This window comes from Alexandromys fortis, unplaced genomic scaffold, assembly GCF_014885135.2.
Source record: "Alexandromys fortis isolate MF-2015 unplaced genomic scaffold, M_Fortis_MF-2015_v1.1 scaffold_23, whole genome shotgun sequence".
Classification (NCBI taxonomy): Eukaryota; Metazoa; Chordata; class Mammalia; order Rodentia; family Cricetidae; genus Alexandromys; species Alexandromys fortis.
The window spans coordinates 11,018,598-11,036,684 of NW_026067907.1; the positions used below are offsets into that span (position 1 = coordinate 11,018,598).

The 18,087-nt window shown below is 46.8% G+C and overlaps 1 protein-coding gene across 1 annotated transcript in view; it reads right to left on the reverse strand.

Annotated features, from left to right (window-relative positions):
- Pde10a (phosphodiesterase 10A) overlaps positions 1-18,087 on the reverse strand; it is a 191,835-nt gene that overhangs the window by 20,869 nt on the left and 152,879 nt on the right. The window contains exons 12-16 of the mRNA XM_050135729.1: positions 17,592-17,684; positions 15,340-15,526; positions 5,192-5,334; positions 4,181-4,264; positions 2,359-2,509 (exon numbers count right to left, since the gene is read on the reverse strand). Of these exons, the coding sequence (XP_049991686.1) occupies positions 2,359-2,509; positions 4,181-4,264; positions 5,192-5,334; positions 15,340-15,526; positions 17,592-17,684 (658 nt within the window). The remainder of the gene's footprint in view (positions 1-2,358; positions 2,510-4,180; positions 4,265-5,191; positions 5,335-15,339; positions 15,527-17,591; positions 17,685-18,087) is intronic.

An 18,087-nucleotide genomic window follows, 5' to 3' on the forward strand; every position in this document is an offset into this window, starting at 1 on the left:
TGACAAGGAGCAGAGTGAGGGACTCCGGGATTGCCGTGTCTGCAGCTAACTGGCAGCTTTAGAAAACTGTCTAGGGATGTGTAGCAGGGCTTGCAGTGATCAAGGGAAGGCAGAGGAGGGTGAGAGCAGGACAGGGATGGAAGTGTTAAAGGTGTCAGCCAAGCCTGCATGCGGTTTTCAGGCGTCCCGGGGGCTCTCTTGACTGGCTGTAGAAAGAAAAGAGAGAAGGGTCAAGGGTGACCCTTATGAAGGACGCCAGCAGCAGGCGTGGGGAACCCTGCAGGTGGCGCAGGTGAGTGGCTGTCAGAATCCAAGGGTGATCGCAGTGGCAGGAGAGTCAAAATTGGGAAGGCAGTTGTCTGAGCCTCAAACCGGCCTTGGATGGAGAAAGGAAATGGTGAAGGCAGAGGAAGGCAGGAGTCTGGGCAATTCTGAACTCCAGCTCTAAGGAAACTGCGGAAAGAGGTTCCCAAAGCCAGGTGAGGGAGCGGCAGCCATGGTGACCCTAGAACAGCTGCGCCACTGCAAGAGGAGTTAAATGGGAAAAAAGCTGAAAGTCTCCGCAAATTTCAATAGGACAGAAACTTAGTCAAATGAACAGAAAGCATGTTTCGTTTGAATCTTTCAAATGTATTGAAGTCAACGATATCTTGTTAAATTTTGCTAAAACTAAAGATTATTTTAGGCAACAAAAGAGCAACAACTATGAATAGTTTCTTCCTTTTCATGCCTGTGTGTGAGACAACAGCAGATGTGCAAGGGGAACACACACATTTGTGTCTGTGTAAAGGCTAGGGAAAGACATTGGATGCCCTGCTGATGTGGGATTCCCCTCCGTATGCTGGAAATATGTTTTATTACCATTGGTTAATAAAGAAGCTGCTTTGGCCTCTGGCAGGGCAGAATATAGCAAGGTGGGAAGTCCAAGCAGAGATAGCGGAGGAAAAAAGGCAAAGTCAGGGAGACGCCATGTAGTGTACCAAGAACCAAGAGGCAACAAACCACAAGCTTCATGGTAAAATAACACAAATGGGCTAGGATTTAAGATGTAAGAGTTAGTTAATATGAAGCTGAGCTAACAGGCCAAACAGTGTTGTAATTAATACAGATCATTTGGGTCTGGGCAGCCAGGAAAGCAAAGCAGAGTCTCTGTTTACACCCTGCTCTATTACTTCTTGCTTTATTCCTTAGTGACAGGGTCTCTCACCGAACCTGGACCTAGGCTGGCGGCCAGGAAACCCCAGCAATCCTCCTGTCTCTGCCTCCCACAGAGCTGGGGTTAAACTGTGCACGGCCATGCCCACAGCTTGTGGGGATTCTCCGGCTTCTATGGCCAACTTTCACCTCCTGAGCCACCCTCCCAGCCCTGCGTTTTGCTGTTTGAGGTGGTACTGTATTCCACTCCTGGAATCCACCTTCCATGGTTTCTGGTTCAACTATGACTTTTGTCTGACGCTTAGGGTGGATCTGTTTTGAGTGTGACCATGTATTCTAGGTGGCGGTGTTGTCCTTTATAGTCAGAAGTGTGGCACTGCTTTGCAGGGAGAAAGAAAAGATACCTGGGTCTGAGGTGTCACTGACACCATCAGGCTGGGAGCCCAAAGGGATGTGCTCAAAGTCCGGTTGTCTAGCAGGGTCAGTGTCACTGGTACCTGGGCACTAATTCTTGCCACTCAGCACTTGGCTGGGAGTGTGCTACGGTCACTGAATGGATGATATTTGTGATTCTGGAATTGTGAGATCTTCCAGGATGGGCATGAAGGCTGGGAAGCTGGTCGTGTACCTCAAAGCCTGTTTCCTTAGGCTGGAGGAGACCAGATGTCACTAATGTCTTAACTACACTATGCGCTTGGTGTTCTCAAATCATACTGATAAGTCTATGTTAGCCAGGGCATATGAGCAACAAGAAAAATTCACTCTAGCTGGGTGATAGTGGTGCATGCCTTTAATCCCAACACTGGTCTACAAACTGAGTTTCAGGACAGCCAGGACTACACAGAAAAACCCTGTCTCAAAAAAAAAAAAAAAAAAAAAAAAAAAAAAAAAAAAAAACAAAACAAAAAAAAAAAAAAAAAANAAAAAAAAAAAAAAAGCAAAGCAAAGAAAAGAAATATTCACTCAGTTAAATACATGCAGGACCTGTCAGCTTTAATAAGGAAGAAAGGACACACACACACAGACACACACACACATACACACACTTCCCTAGGGGTTATTTGAGTACAGTTGAAATTCCTAGATCAACATTTCCAATCAAGTGTAATATGTGTCTGGGTGCTGGTGCTAAGTTCATGCCATAAACTCCCTTGGATGTAGGCATCGCATCACTGATGTTTTCTGATAGATGTGCACACCCACCTCGAGGTCTGTGAAGAGGCCGTAGTTGTTCTGAAGTATGGCGTACATGCAGTGTGCCACCGTGACTGCATGTTTCCAGTTGTGGTAAGGAACCCGCCGGTAGTTCTTTTTCACAGACATGATAAAACGACACAATTTTTCAAGTTCAAAGCTGTGTGGAGAAGAGACTGTCATGACTATGACGAGACCAGCATAGCGCAACACATCCAAGAGAGCATCTAGCTGATGTGTGCACTAGCTGCTCCCTCACACACCTGTGGGACCGCTCACACACCTGTGGACTTACTCACCTGTGGGATCCCTCACACCCCTATAGGCTCCCTCGTACACCTGTGGGATCCCTCACACAAATGTGGGATTGCTCACACACCTGTGGGATCCCTCACACACCTGTGGGATCCCTCACACAAATGTGGACTCCCTCACACGCCTGTGGGATCCCTCACACACCTGTGGACTCACTCACACACCTGTGGATTACCTCGCACACTTGTGGGCTCCCTCACACACCTGTGAGCTCCTTTACACACCTGTAGGTCCCTTCACACACCTATGGGCCCCCTCACACACCTACGGGTCCCCCCTGGCCGACCACAAGCTCTGTAGTCTCTTCCACTCCTTGCTCCTTCTATAGCCAAAAAGCAGCAGAAGAACCAAGCCCAACTCTGATAGGCCCATTCTGCCCGTCAGCCTGCCATCTACCCTGCTACCCTCTATGAGCTCTTTGTGTTTACAAGCATTGTCTGTGCTGCAGATGACTCAGACAGCCACGTACAGCATCCTCCTGGCCTCTAAGAGGTACACTCAGAAACTCTGCACCTGACTAGGCTTTCAGGGCGAATGCAGGGCATTAAGTTATGCTCATGTTACAAGCGGAAAATAGCCACACCCAAATCTCTTCACACAGTACATGAAGGAGGAGGACACTCATGTTATTGTACACCCTGTCTCTGAATTATTATTTTTTCTTAATTGAGACCCTACAACTCTCAAAATATATCTCAGGCAGATTAAAAGACAAAGAGTTCATAAAGCTTGGAGTATGCACAGCTGATGTGCCCCTCATTAAATCTTTCACCGTCCTTGAAGGGAAAGGTCCAGCTTCTAATGACTTCCAGCCACACCCTCAACTGTCTATGCAACAACTGCAGCTGCCAGTCCCAAAGCTGCTACTGATAAGAGAAGAGAAGACCCATAGCTGAAGAAGACAGACAGTGTCATTCCAGAGAAACTAAAGGTCTCTGCACACAGGTTAGTGCAAACCTCAACATACGGAAAATGAGCGAATGCAATCCTTGCACTTTGGACCTGTGTGAGTAAGATGTAATCCATCACACACGAGGTCACGGAACTATGCTGGACAGGGCAGATGGAGAGGGTTAACAGCCTGTGGTTGCTGTCCCATTCCCTGAGAGACGTCTCCTTTGTGCCTCCCCTAACAGATACATGTGGGCCTCAAAGAGGATGCTACAGGCAGGTGCTATTCCAACGCACTACTTTAAGTGTAGATCCTTCCTCTTCCACTACACAGCCTAAATGACACTAAATGACACTTGGGATGTGTGACAGAGTGATAAGACATGCTAGCATTACATCTAGGTTACCTGTGTCCAGGACAAAGCCTAGACAGCTATCTGCCATGGCTACAGACACAGAGGCCAGGAAGTCGACAGTCCCTGAAGTATTTGGAAAAGTCGATTTGTATTTGAATGCCTATTAAAATGTCATAGTTTCCCATCACTATACAAAGAACCTGGTTAGGTACAGGTGGGCTAAGTAGGTCACCCCCACGTTCTAAAGGAATCACATAGGTCGCGCATACCAGGATGTCCCGCAAGACTGGTGGATCATGTAGACAAAGATCCCAGGCCACATGCTCTCGAAAGGACCGATGTCAAAGTGGAATCTGAAACGGGAGGAGAGTAGCAGATCATTAGGTGTAATCGGATTGAGCACGGCAGGCATGAAAATCAATATACCCTCTCATCCGCCCCAATAGTCAAAGGACATGGTGATCTGCCCCCGCCTCTGCCGTCCCTGCCACACCTGGCAGGTTCCTATGGGTCCCTATAGAGTCTTTTGTTAAAACAGCTGACAGAGGTGTCACCAGGGTAACTGATATATGTGTGTGTGTATGTATGTATATATATACATACATATATACACATATACATATGTATATATATATGTGTATGTATGTATAATAGTGTGTGTGTGTGTCTCATCCAGAGGACCTTATCAGTAACAGCCTTCCATCTAAGCTGAAACATGAATTCAATACCTGTAACCACTGGCCACCACACAATAACTGTGTTCTTGTTTGCTAATGTAATCACTAACCCCCCGACCAGAGTAAGTGGTGTGGCAAAGGCCTATGTTTCCAATCATAAGGTGAATGCCAGTTTGGGGACAGGATGGCTGCCACAGGCACACAGGCTCCACAAGGCCCTGCTTCTCTAGACTTAAAGTGTGTTAGCCACACACTGGAGAACAGACGTAAAGATGAAACAAATTATTACTAAATTCCTTCATATGCCATTTGGAATGCATGACAGAGTAATAAGAAATGTCAGCATTTAGGTTATTGGTTTCACATTTAGTTCTATGACAAGGACCCCTGGCTGGCCTGGAGCTCTGAACCTGCTGCCTTGGCCTCCCAAGCACTGGTGTTGCAGGCTTGGGCCACTACACAGGGTTCACTTTCAGAGTTGTTACTTAAGGCAAGCAGAAGGAGCACCGCATGAAACCACACAGGACAATCCCCCGGTAACCGTGGTTCTGACTCCACCATCGGCTTGGCGTGAGTTCAGTGAAAACATCATGAGAAGCTCACAGCTCGATCTCTCTGCAGATGCGTGGGGGCAGGTTGAACTGCATGAGGCCTTGCCACTCCTCTGAGGTACAGATGCTGTGGTAGGACAGCTTCTCCATGGTAACCCTGTAGATGCATTCTGAGTGACGGATCCTGTGGTACATCTGCAAAGCAAGAGGGGTGTTGAGTGGGGACTGGGTCTCAGCATGGGGAGAGTCTCTGAGGCTCACCATTGAGACACACTGGAGCTGTGTACACACACAACCTTGAAGGAACAGCACTTGTCTGAGTTACATCTTCCTTAACAAATATCTTCTCACCACACATCACCATCTATCTTTTCTATAATGTCCTCTATTACATTTTTATGTTAGTAATAAAAGAGTTAAAAATCAAATGTGCGTGTATTATCATAAACAAATGACTGAGATGTATGCCCCTTCTATACCTGTTAAAACAAACACGTTGATAATTACATGTCACCCAGGATACCCAAACTGGCTTCCTTGAGAGAATTGTATTTCTTTCCCTGATTTAATTGCATTTTTTTTTCTTTTCTTAAGTGAATTTGGGGTTTTGTCAGCATTGGAGCAATGAATCCAAACCTGCAACATGTTTTTATGATGCACAATATCATGCCTGTGGGGTAGACACATGAACAGGGAACTACGCTAATGGACAGTTGAGGGCTTGGCACATAGGTGGTGCTGAGTGCTTGCCCCCAGCCTGTGCCAGTGACTCATCTTGAGAGAGAGGTGGGGAGGGGACTTGAAAATAAAGCAAGAGCAGCGTCCTGCCCTGTTGCATTAGTAAGACCATGTGTACTTATATGCGGGCAAATACAGTTTTACAAATATTTATACACCAATATAAAATATTGTGAGATAAAATTAAAAAAGCAATGGAGCCAGTAAAAAGGACAATGTTTACATGTGTGAATTTGTAACTCTGTGAGAATATGTGGAGAGACACTATAGGGGAAAAGCGAACCCTTCACAAACGTTAATGTGTGTGATTAATAGCTTCCCAATACTTCACCCTTGGGTGTAACATGAGTATAGGACAGTTTGTTATCTATACTCGAGGTTATGTTCATGATCTAGGTGGTATGGGATTCCCCTCTGTATGCTGTGAATATCACTGGTGAATAAAGAAACTTCCTTGACCTGTTGATAGAGCAGAACTTAGGTAGGTGGGGAAAACTAAACTGAATGCTGGGAGAAAGGAGGTAGAGTGAAGAGAGGCCATGGAGCTGTTGCCAGAGACAGACATGCTGAAACCCTGCTGGTAGGCCACGAGCCTCATGGTAAAATATAAAATAATGGAGATGAGTTAATTCAAGATGTAAGAGCTAGTTAGCAATATGCTTAAGTAATTGGCCAAGCAGTGCTTTAATTAATACAGTTTCTGTATGGTTATTTTGGGAGTCTGGGAAGCCGGGAAATGAACAAGCGGCCTCCTTACTACATCTAGGTAATGATATGAATGATGAGAGGTATCAAGGATCAGTATGTCTTTTATATCATGATTTAAAACTACTTGGCACAGTTCTTAGCAATCTCTGCTGGACCACACAGCTCTGGAGACTGTGGGATGTGACCCCATATGGGGTCAAATAACTGAGTGAAGCTGTAACCACACAATATGCTGTTATAACACACAGCAGTGGAAAATTCCGTTATGATTTGAATGCCCCTGAATCCGAGGTGTTTGTTAATGAGTTTCCCTGGGAAGCATCACATACCCTCCCTGGAGTCTTGGCTCCCAAAACACCAAGTATCTATGTGGCTCCGTGTGTGGTGGCACATCTGCTCTCATAGAAACACGATAGATTAATAGGGGGAAGAAAAGAGTATGTCACTGCCACATTAGCATATTGTAGATTGTGTTGTGTGAGTGGCTGACAAGTTTCATTTTAAAAAAAAATTATTCAATTACTTTTGGCTTGTGGTTGGTACAGAATTCTTCTCAATTTCTGAAATGATTCTGAATGTTCTTCTGTCATTATGTCCTGTAAAATTTACACGAAGCAGTGTCATCCCAGGCCTAGGCAACCACTGAGAGCAGCATCTGTGTGAGGCCACAGACAGACCTCCTCCTATCCCATCCCGAGCTTGGCTGAGACCTGGGTTAGATCAGAGACCCTTGGCCTCAGGACCCTCTCCCCAGGCTCAGACTGGCATCAGCAGCGCCTGTCTGAGTCCACAAAAACACAACTCCAGGTCCTTATAAATCCTTAGGTTCCTACTGTGACATGGTGACACCAAAGTCAGACCCAAATGGCCAGTCGATGCAACTGGGCCAGCAATTCATGCCACAGATGTGATTGACCAAGTTCTAGATGCACAAAACACAACACAAAATGTGCCAGCAAAACCAGGAACAATGTCTGCCCCCAAAACTACCCATCCCATTGTAATGGTCCCTAATGAAAACCACTTGGAATAAATCACCAAGAATCCAAAAACAAATAGAACAATCATAAATATGTCCATGAATTTAATGAGAACAAAAATGTCTAAATGAGTCTAAAGAAGACAGGAATAAATCTCTGAATGAATTCTAGTAGAACACAAACAAGCAGCCTAGGGAAAAAAGTAAGTCAATTCAAGATGCAAAATTAGAATTCAATAAAGGGAGAGAAATACTGCAGAAAAATAAAAGTGAAATAGAGCTGGAAATGACACATTCAACAAGCCAAATGAGAAGCTCAGTGGGGGCCTCGCTGACATCACAGCTTGTGTGCTGCACAGACTGGGAATCCTGGAGACCGGGGAGAGGGGTGGGATTGTTCAGTCAAGAAGAACAGTAAGGTGAAAACAAAGAACATGGAACAGAACACATGAGGCACTTGGGACACCATGAACAGATCAAACCTAGGAATCACGGTTATGGATGGAGAAGAACTCCATGCCAAAGGCACAGAAAATATTTCCAATAAAATCATAAAAGAAAAATCTACAAATCTAGATAACAAGATATCCATCCAGATATGAGGTTTACCGAAAACTAAATGGATTGAGCCTGGAAAGTACCTGCCCATGTTGCATTACAGAATGAGAAGAGAGAGAGAGAGAGAGAGAGAGAGAGAGAGAGAGAGAGAGAGAGAGAGAGAGAGAGAGACACAAGAGAGGAAAGTGGGAGAGAGAGAGCAGGGGAGAGGGGGAGTGTTTTGCCTTTTTTGGAACAACTACATATTTTCTCATTGGTATTAATAGTGCCAGAAACTTCTGAAATATTGCTTATTCCTTTAAATATTATCTTTTAAATGTCAAAATATTGGCTCATTTGTCAGGAGAGGACAGCAAATTTGAAACATGTCTTTTTTTCATCAAGGAAATGTATGAATAATGTAAAAAGGCAACACATGGCCCAGGCAGTGTGGACAAACCACACACCCATGGGCAGCGGGAAGGGCACACAGGTGAAAGCAAGGCTGAAGGGGAGGTTCCAAGAGTCTTTACCAGCACCGACTGCTGCGCAGCCCACTGCCTCCTCCTAGGTGTCAGAGGACAGCCGCCACCCTGGACAGGACAGGACCGTGCTGCATGTGAGCTTTGGGAGAGCTAGCTCTTCTATGGCCAAAGAGCACAGCATGATGCTCTGCCCACATCATTCACCAGAAAACTCAAGCAAATTCTCCCTTCGCTTCCTCCCAAACCTTGTGAACTCCTCCTGGCTGTTGGCCCTAGAGATGACCCAGGCTCGGGCAGAAAGGACAACATCGCTGGGATTGCCAGTGTTTGGCACAGTTTGGCATGCCCTGTAGCCCACTGTGATTGCATATTGGGGAGGTAGGTAAAGGCAGCCGCACTGGGTCACAACCTAGGAGTCTCTTACAAACTGGCAGACTGCAATCTGGTTGAAGATTTCTGTCATCTTTTTCATTTAAAAAGCTATAATGCCAATACATTAGAGCATATGATTTTATTTATATTTTTACTCATTTTATGTTGTGCTTACTCTAAAATTAGCTACAACATAAGTGAGTTTAATGTCATGCAGAAATAAATGAGTTTTGGGGGTCGTGTACATCTTTTCATTTGGTAAATAGCCTTCGATGTGAACATCAGGGAATGATATAATCCAGGCCCTCACTGTGAACTAAGGAAGACAGACGACTGTATGTTGCTTCAGTGCTCCATCAGCTGTCTATGTACAATCACTGGGAATTAATCTTGGAACCTGTCACAGCAGAAGACACTTTAAGAAGCAGCAACAGCTGTTGGCCTGACACGGAAGTCCGCACAGATGACCCATCAAAACCAGGACAGGGGACAGACACAGGCCCCCAGAACCAGGATAAAGGACAGGCAAAGATGCCCCATCAGCACCAGGACAGGGGACGGGCACAAGTCCTCAGAACCAGGACAAGGGACAGGCACAGGTCCTCAGAACCAGGACAGGGGACAGACACAGGTCCTCAGAACCAGGACAGGGGACAGGCACCGGTCCTCAGAACCAGGACAGGGGACAGGCACAGGTCCTCAGAACCAGGACAGGGAAAGGGCACAGGTCCTCAGAACCAGGACAGGGGACGGGCACAGGTCCTCAGAACCAGGACAGGGGACGGGCACAGGTCCTCACAATCCCAACCTGAGACAACCTGAGAACGTGAGTGTGACCTCACTCTACCATAAACTAAAAGTACAACCTTTATGCTTTATAACTTGGAACCTGGCTTCTTAGCAGAAAGAAGCCATTGGCTGGTTGCTGTTCAGAGCTAACCATCTATGTGCCAAACCCTCATGACAGTCCTGTGGTGCTCACAGACAGGCTAATTACAAGGCACCAAGACTTTAGTGGTCATAGTAGACCCCTCGTCACCTCAAGGAGGAGCAGTTCTAGAGAGTGTGAACTCCAGAGTCATCTCCCTGAATAGAATCTCTTTGCTGTTAACTGACTGCAATCATGTAGGCAGGACCCTCAGTTATCTTACCCAGGTCCCCACCTGTGAAGTGAGCGCACTTTAGTGACCAACCAATCACAAGGGGCTGGGAAGGGCTGATGTCACTGGCTGGTGACAGTTCCGGTCTTAGTGCCAGAAGCTGTTAAGATTCTGTATTGTTCTCAGATGACTCTCAGCTCGGCATGCCGTCCACTCCCCAGGACTGTGGTATCCTCCTCTAATGATGGTCAAGAAGAGTCTAACAACTCCTGCATAGCAGTGATGTCCTGTGCCATCAGGCAGGAGCAACTGCACCTCCCCCTTCCTGTCTAATACTTCCTGTGGGGAGCCAGCATTTGCCTGTAGTGGGAAATACACCACAGACATCAGGAAACACACCACCAAGGACTCACTGCTAGGCCTGGGTCATGCCACGTTACTGTTAGATTAACTCTGGGGAGGTCTGAGATTCAAACACATTCACTAACGTAAGTTAAGCACGCTTTCTCTCCCATTGATTTAACTTGCATTTCAAATGATAGTAAATATTTCTTAAAATAGATATTTTCAGTACGTTATTTTTCAATAGCATTAAATGCTATTATTATTAATATGAAACGGAGTCTCTTCACAAATCTTAAGACCAGACATATCCTGTGCAGAATAAGAAACCTGTGTCACAGCAGGCCAAAGGAACCCCACACCAGCAGAGGTGGCTGTGGGGCTCTGGGAATGAAGTGCCCAACAGAACAAGTGACATGCAGAAAGAGCTGCCGCTGCATGGAGCTCGCGATGCAAAACCGTCCTCAGGCAATGAGGGTGTGGAGACCGAGACAGGACAACAGGAAGCTGGGGTTCTGAAGCTTATGCTACTCACGGACGCATAGGACTTTCAAATGGGCTCCAAACAGTCTGGGCCTGGGGTACATGCAAGAATAAAGAAGCAGTCCTGGGAATAGAATGCCCACAGCAATTATCCAAGATAAACTGGAAGGAGCAAATGGATGGAAAAGTGGTAGGAAATACAGGAAGTAAGGAGACGAGCCAAGGAGCGATGCCCCAGAAACTGAACGACACTGCCCCAACCCACAGAACCCGGCGTTCTCTCCTGAAGCTCACAGCCTCTGGTTCGTGGACATGGCCACGGTACAAAGTCAGACAACTGGGATATTTCTCGTCTTCACCCTGGGCGGGAGGATCTGAAATGTCTTTCCTAATGACAGGCCCCAGCACACTCTGAGTGTAGCGCTAGAAACATAACTGTTCCTCTCCTGCTCGGATGGGGTAGGGCATGTGTGAGAACGTCCTGCACACCCTGCCCTTGATCTGAAACCAAGACAAAGCATGAATACAGAAGGAACTGCTGACTTCCCTCCTGGGAGTGTTTCGTCTTGGAATGGATATCAACAGTCCTTCTGCAATTTTTCTCATGATATTTTCCAGCAGATCCTCAATCTCAGCCTCCAGCCTCCATCTTTCTGAACGGCAGTTTAGCCTAGCCAGTCCGGCTGCCATTAAAGAATGAATTGGTATTCCGTAAAACCATCTGCAGTGATATTTTTTAAGATATGGTACCCAAGCTGCTTAGACTAGAAAGCAACAGGAGCAGACTGGATCTGCTGGAGACTAAGAAGCCAGACATCAGTATCTACAGCACTAAGACCAATCCTAGGGGACGCTATAGCATCACTTGCCCGTGGGGAAACCGAGGCTCAGAGGCTTTGGCTAAATTAACTGAGACCACAAAACAAGCACTGAAGGGGACAGCTGTCTTGTCTTGAGTGACACAGCATACACTGAGAATTCCCTTGCAGATCAATTAAGGAATGGAAAGCTGCCCTGCGTTCAGTAGCAGGTGACACTCACATACATCTGTGTAAACCTGTGGGATGTAACTGTGCCTAGGCTTCAGGGGCTAGAGACTGCTAACAGATATAAAGACACAGACTGGACCATCGTCCAGGTTTTGCAGTCTAGTGACCCTTAAAACACACACACACACACACACACACACACACACACACACACACGGGAAGGGGGTGGATTTATTTCCCGAGATTCAGGGGCTGGTGACTGTCCCTAGCAGCATGTCTAAAATGGATGAGTGCTCAACTCCTATGTATAGAATGAACACCTGCTAACACTTGCCATACATGTCATAGCTTAGAGATGAAACATCAGAACCCAACTCACACTTGATTTCTCTGTCCCAACAAATTTGGAGGACTGTGTGTGTGTGTGTGTGTGTGCGTGTGTGCACACGTGCATGCAGTCTGTGAACATCTATGGATTTGGGTCATAGATTTTGTGGATATGCCTGCCCATGAGTCTGTGTCTATCTGTGTGTGCCTGGCTATGAGTCTGTGCCTGTCTGTGCGTGCCTGGCTTTGAGTCTGTGCCTATCCATGTGTGCCATCACAGCACTGACAAAGTTTGCTCATTAGAAGCCAGCTTTGTTAAGTTATTGCATAAGATCAACTGCAGACATTTCTCTAAAGCCTTTGCTGAGGGTACACAGGATTCTTCAAAACTCCACACAGCAGCCAGGCTAGTATCTACACTTAACTTAACATCATCATATTAAGTTCATCCTGACTGTCAAACTGTCTTTCCACTCCAAAGTCTTTTTCATATCTGTCCTGTTTTTTATGCTGTTTATGAAGGCTTATTCTGAACTCTAACCACGCCCACTTCTGTAAAAATCGCCCATAAGCACTGTGGTGGTTAGGGTGAAGTGTCACCTTAACCCATGGGATAGCCAGGACTTAGAAGGCATTTCTGGTCAGTGAGTCCTTGAGGGTGCTTCTGGAGATGGGTGTTGTTCTCAAAAGATCCACTCACTCAAATGAACCTCTGCCCCAGCATCTCCTTCCATCCCCCTTCCCACCCATCTTCCCTCCTCTCTAGCTCCCTCTCGGAGATTCCCTTGGGTCTTTGGACACCACAGCTCCAGGTTCCAGGCTTTGGACTCCAGCACTAACAACTGCAGCCCTCAAGTCCTCAGGCCTCCAGCTAGTCTGAGAGTCACGCCATCGCTGTCCTTGGTTCTGAGTCCTTTGAACTCAGAGGCAACTCCCGGAGCCAACTTTTCAGCCCTTAACATCACTCCCTGATGTTGGTCTTCCTACAGGATGCTGGGCAGGCTGTGCCGAATACAAGGTGTGGAACTTGAGAAGGGCAGAGAGGGCCTGTCATTCATTCCTGGCTCTCCCACACTTGCCCTGCTGCCTCAGATACCTTGTTCAAATACAAACTGCACGTGCCCAGCTTCTCTTAGTACAGTGGAGTCACCCACGTGATGGTTGTGAGGTGGGGTTTTTATATGTCAAGTGTCCAGAACAATGCCCATCACGTGGTATCTCCCCAGCACAAAGGTGATTTCCCCATACCTCCAAGGTGTGGAGAATCGATTGACCCAAAAGGCACAAAGTCAGTCTATTCTCAGGGACTCCCTGTTCCAGGCCCATGCTCAACTCTTCCACTGAAAGCCTTCTTTAAAACCACAAGGCTTGTGAAGACTAATTGATTCTACTAATTTCAAAGACTCCTAGCCTTTCAAAATGGTTGTTTTCCCCGGGAAGTACTTTTAATGATCAGTTAGCTCGAGAGATGAAATGTAGGTGCTGCCGACCAGACAAGCCCTTTGGTTCCATCAGCAGGATGGAGCCTGATACACCCAAAGATAAACTAAAGAGAATAAAAGCATATTTAGTGTTAGTATGGTCCTGTGGCCTGCCTCTTCTCATGAACATGTACCACAATCCAAAAGGACCACAGAACCTGGCTACAAACCACACACACACACATACATACAAAACAACATACACGCATGCACGCATACGCAGGTTAGAAGCCATTATGGGTCTATGGGCTCTTTGTTCAGGAGCAAAACTCCTCTGAGTTCCCAGGATCGCATGTATCTAGACTTAGTGAGAGCCAACAACTGCAGGCTGCTTTACACCTCACAAAGTCATTTCATATCTATGATCTTAATAAACATGAGTGTTCTTCAGAAAGAAGCAGAACTTTCAGGGGAGGAGGGGGGAGGGAGCTGACATTGTCCGGTTACCTGCTTGGGGCAGGCATGCAGCAAGGTAGCCTTCCTACTGAAAACATGCTCAACACAGCAAGGCTAACTGTCTCAGAAAGTGCCAGGAGAGCCCGGGAGCGATGTCCACACTCGGGCCCTGGACCTTCCCTCCACAGCTGCAAAGGCATGGAGCTGGGCTCCAAGGAGCCCACAGCAAGAGCTCTGCTCCTCTCCATTTGGCTTATGAGGATGCTTTGAGAGGCACCCGGAAGTGCTCTTCTCTCTGATGTCAGTGAGAGCCTCGGCAGGCCAAGAGGAGAGGCGAGATGGAGCTCCACACTGCTCTCATATTTCAGAGTTGAAAAAGACCTCAAAAGTAATGTGTGGTTTCTTTTTTTTTTTTTAAGTTTTTAGTAAGGAGAAGCATCTCAGCAATAAAAATCAAAATGGATTGCAGCCACTCTGGTGTATATCCTTCACTCCCCTCGAAGGCAAGCTGCCCCGTCCTAGGAGCAGAGGGTACGAACTGTGTCAGGTTGCGGAGGCACACAGAACCTGCCGCTTCGGGAGGTCAGCACGACTGGGTGAGGTGAGATGCCCCAATGACTCGATCCCATTCCTCCAGACATTCTAAGTTACTGAAGTGGTATCCCGTTAAGTCCCGCTGGTGAGACTGCTCAGTAAGGGGTCCACAGCTTCCCTAACTGCAGCACCAAATGCCATTATAGGGTTATTAGTTTAAGGATCATTACATGCCCAACCCTACAGCAACACAGAAGACAGAGGATAAATTTCAGAGCATAAACTAAGCCTTATTTTATTCCTCAGGAACAGGACAGAGTGGCCAAGAGGACTAGAGGGTGTCATTCATGACGGTTACACGCACGCATTCAACTGAACCCTGAGTTTCCTCACAAGCAGACCTTCCCTGGCCAGTGGGAAGACATGAGTGGCTGCTCCCACCTAGCAAAGACTCCCTAGTCTACCGTGTATGACAAATACCAGGCAATATTTCCCCTTTCCCAGCAGACATGAGCCGCAAGGCCAGTGCTTCACGCTCCATCAGTACATGAAAACAATTCTTTCTGAACAAACTCACACCTGGAGATCCGCTCACAGCCTCAGGAGATAGTTTTCCTCAGGCACTGTGAGGTCCTTTGTAAAGCAGGCATGAGCATGAAACAGACATGAACAAAAGCAAGCAGCCTGGCCGGCCGCGAAGGCTGCGCCCGAGTCCAGAGGCACGCTTACGTTAGCACAGTGCAAGGCCAGAGCACAGAAGACGGCAAACATCTTAAAGTTGTTCTCATCCGTCTTGGAGAAGGCACTGCCGCTGATCTTGTTGACCATTTGCACCACGCCGATCACGCTGCCGCGGCTCACGATGGGCATGCACAGAATGTTCCGGGTGGTATAGCCCGTGTACAAGTCGACTTCCCTGTGGAAATAGAAGGGGTGGCTCTGTCACCAGTGTGAAAGACCAGCAGTAAAGACAATGAATGCCAATCATCATAAATCTCAACATAGCTTCCATAGCTGTGTGTGTGTGTGTGTGTGTGTGTGTGTGTGTGTGTGTGTGTTGGAACGGCACTGAGGACTCAAGATGGTGCAAAAATGAAAGCATTTTGTTGAAACGTTTTCACGAAGATCCGAGCTTGCTCAATCTTATTTACAATGGTTTTCTACTGGAGGCTCCTGGCCTATTGACTGGGCTTTCGGCATCAGGATCATTAAGTAAAGAGACAAGGTAGGTGATTCAGGAGAGAGTGCGGGAAGTCTGGTAAACAGTGTCTTCCTCTTAACCTGGTCATATTTATGAGACTGGTAACTGCTATTTTAAATGGGAATATTCACATTAAGGTTTAGAGCAGGACTCTGCAACTATGCCTATCACCCAAGCGGCACACAGCCAGACTCATCTGGGGGCAGTCAACATAAAGCAAAACTCCTTCACTATCATGCCCTTCAGAGGGGAGGGTCTGCTGATTCCTGATCCAAGGAGATGCTTTGGGTTGCCCAGAACCACTCACAGAACCAGCCTGGGGGCGTGCATGCGGCCGCAGTGCCCGGCTTCCCTTGTCTACCCGTTATGTTTATAAACCATCCAGGTCTCTGCTGACAGTGCATTTCATGTATACATTCGCCACTTATTGGACAGCGTCACTGGTTAGTAGCCAGTTACCAGCTATTGTAAGTAAAGCTGTTGGGAAAATTTGCACCTGAGTCTCTGTGGACAAATGATTTTGTTTCCGCTGGTGTATGTATAGGAGTAGGGTAGACTGGAGGATCACTCATGGTCAAAACTGTACCACCATTTCCCCCAAGGGGTTGTCTGATCTACTCCCACCAGCAAAGTGGGAGGGTCCCACTCACTGAACAATCCTTGCCCCTCTCACCTGCTTTAGAAAGCCTTTTGCCCTGGTGTACACGAGAAGACGTTGGGCCCTGTTTACTCTCCATGCGCTGAGTGGCCATGAATGCGTCCTTTCTGGTGAAGCACCCCACAGACTCTGCCCTTTATGGGCAGGTCTCATACAATTAGATACTAAGATGATGTCATCACATGCTTTGCCAGGGTCCCCCTCAATCTGATGGCTGCTTTTTTTTATTTTTTCAATAGTCTGACTCCCCAATTTTACATAAGGATTTTTAAATGATGACCAATAATTTCTGTATTTGAGCAGTGTAAGTAAGGGCAAGCAATCTCGTCTGGGGAAATGGAAGGTTATTAGTATTTTCAGCTTGTCGGTAGAACATCACTAGCATCCCGCTGTTGCTCTATATGCAGTCCTGCGTGTCTAACATGTATCATTAACTACAGGAAAGACTTCCGGACAATCATACTGCTTTCAATGTGAGTCATGGGTATGTATCAACTAAACACCATCGTCATCTAACAGTCTCGGCATCTACCTTGTGACTTCTAATTTCAAGGGATAGAAAATGTGCATATACTTTGATGTCAAGATCTCTAGAATCTGAGATGCGTAAAAAGTTCCCAATGACCATCTCAATATCACACTGTAACCATATCCCAGTTGGGCAGTTTACTCAACCCCTGTACTGTGTGTAGCAAAGTTTCCCGAGCTCTTATGAGGATGATCTATCTGCAGTCTTAAGAAGCCATTACGAGTAGGCGCTTTCACGCCCATTTAAAAGAGGATGACCCTGAGGTGCAGAGAGATCAAGTAACTGACACCAGTTCTGTCTATAGTGGATGCAGGACAGGGCCTAACTCAACAAACCAGACAGGACAATCTAAAACCCAGTTCCTTATTCCCGTGTGACAGCGCACAGTGTGATGAAATCGTGACGCGGCCACCAGGAGAAGCGGTAGCTCTGTCACTTGACTCTGTCAGGGCCCAGCAGGGAACGCTGATGTATGAATAGCCTCAGACCATACTCTGACCACTGGTAACAGGCTGGGACAACAGACCCCATCAAAGAGGGTTCAGCCAGGGAACCCCAAAGGAGAAATGACAAGGGCCAAACTTCCCTCTCACCTGTTAAAACGCGGGTCTGCGTAAGCGTCTGGAATGTTCAGGACTTCCCCTGTCCTCGCCACTTGGCCAGCAATCCCCTTCTCGATTGAAAACCTGCAGAAACAGAAAAACAGGGACATGCTAATTAGATAGTTACAAAGCCTTTCACTGTCAAATGCTGAACTGAACCTTTAAGAATACATATTAATTTTATATTTATAGATCCTAAATGATCTTATAAGATACATCAAAGGGAAGCAGCAAAATACCCTACACGGCTAGCTCAGAATCAAGCTGAAAGATTTAATACACACTAACTTGAGAATGTCACTGACTGAGAAATGAAACAGAAAACTCTCTGCTGGGCTCTAACACTGGCCACCAGCAACCTCTCCACACCAGCAGGTCAGCTCACTGGCCACAGTGCGTGCGCTTTCTTAGCGGATCTCCCACACAGCTGGCTCACTAAGTCACACATGTGCAGCCCGGACTCAGCTCTGGCCACCTTTCTGAACGC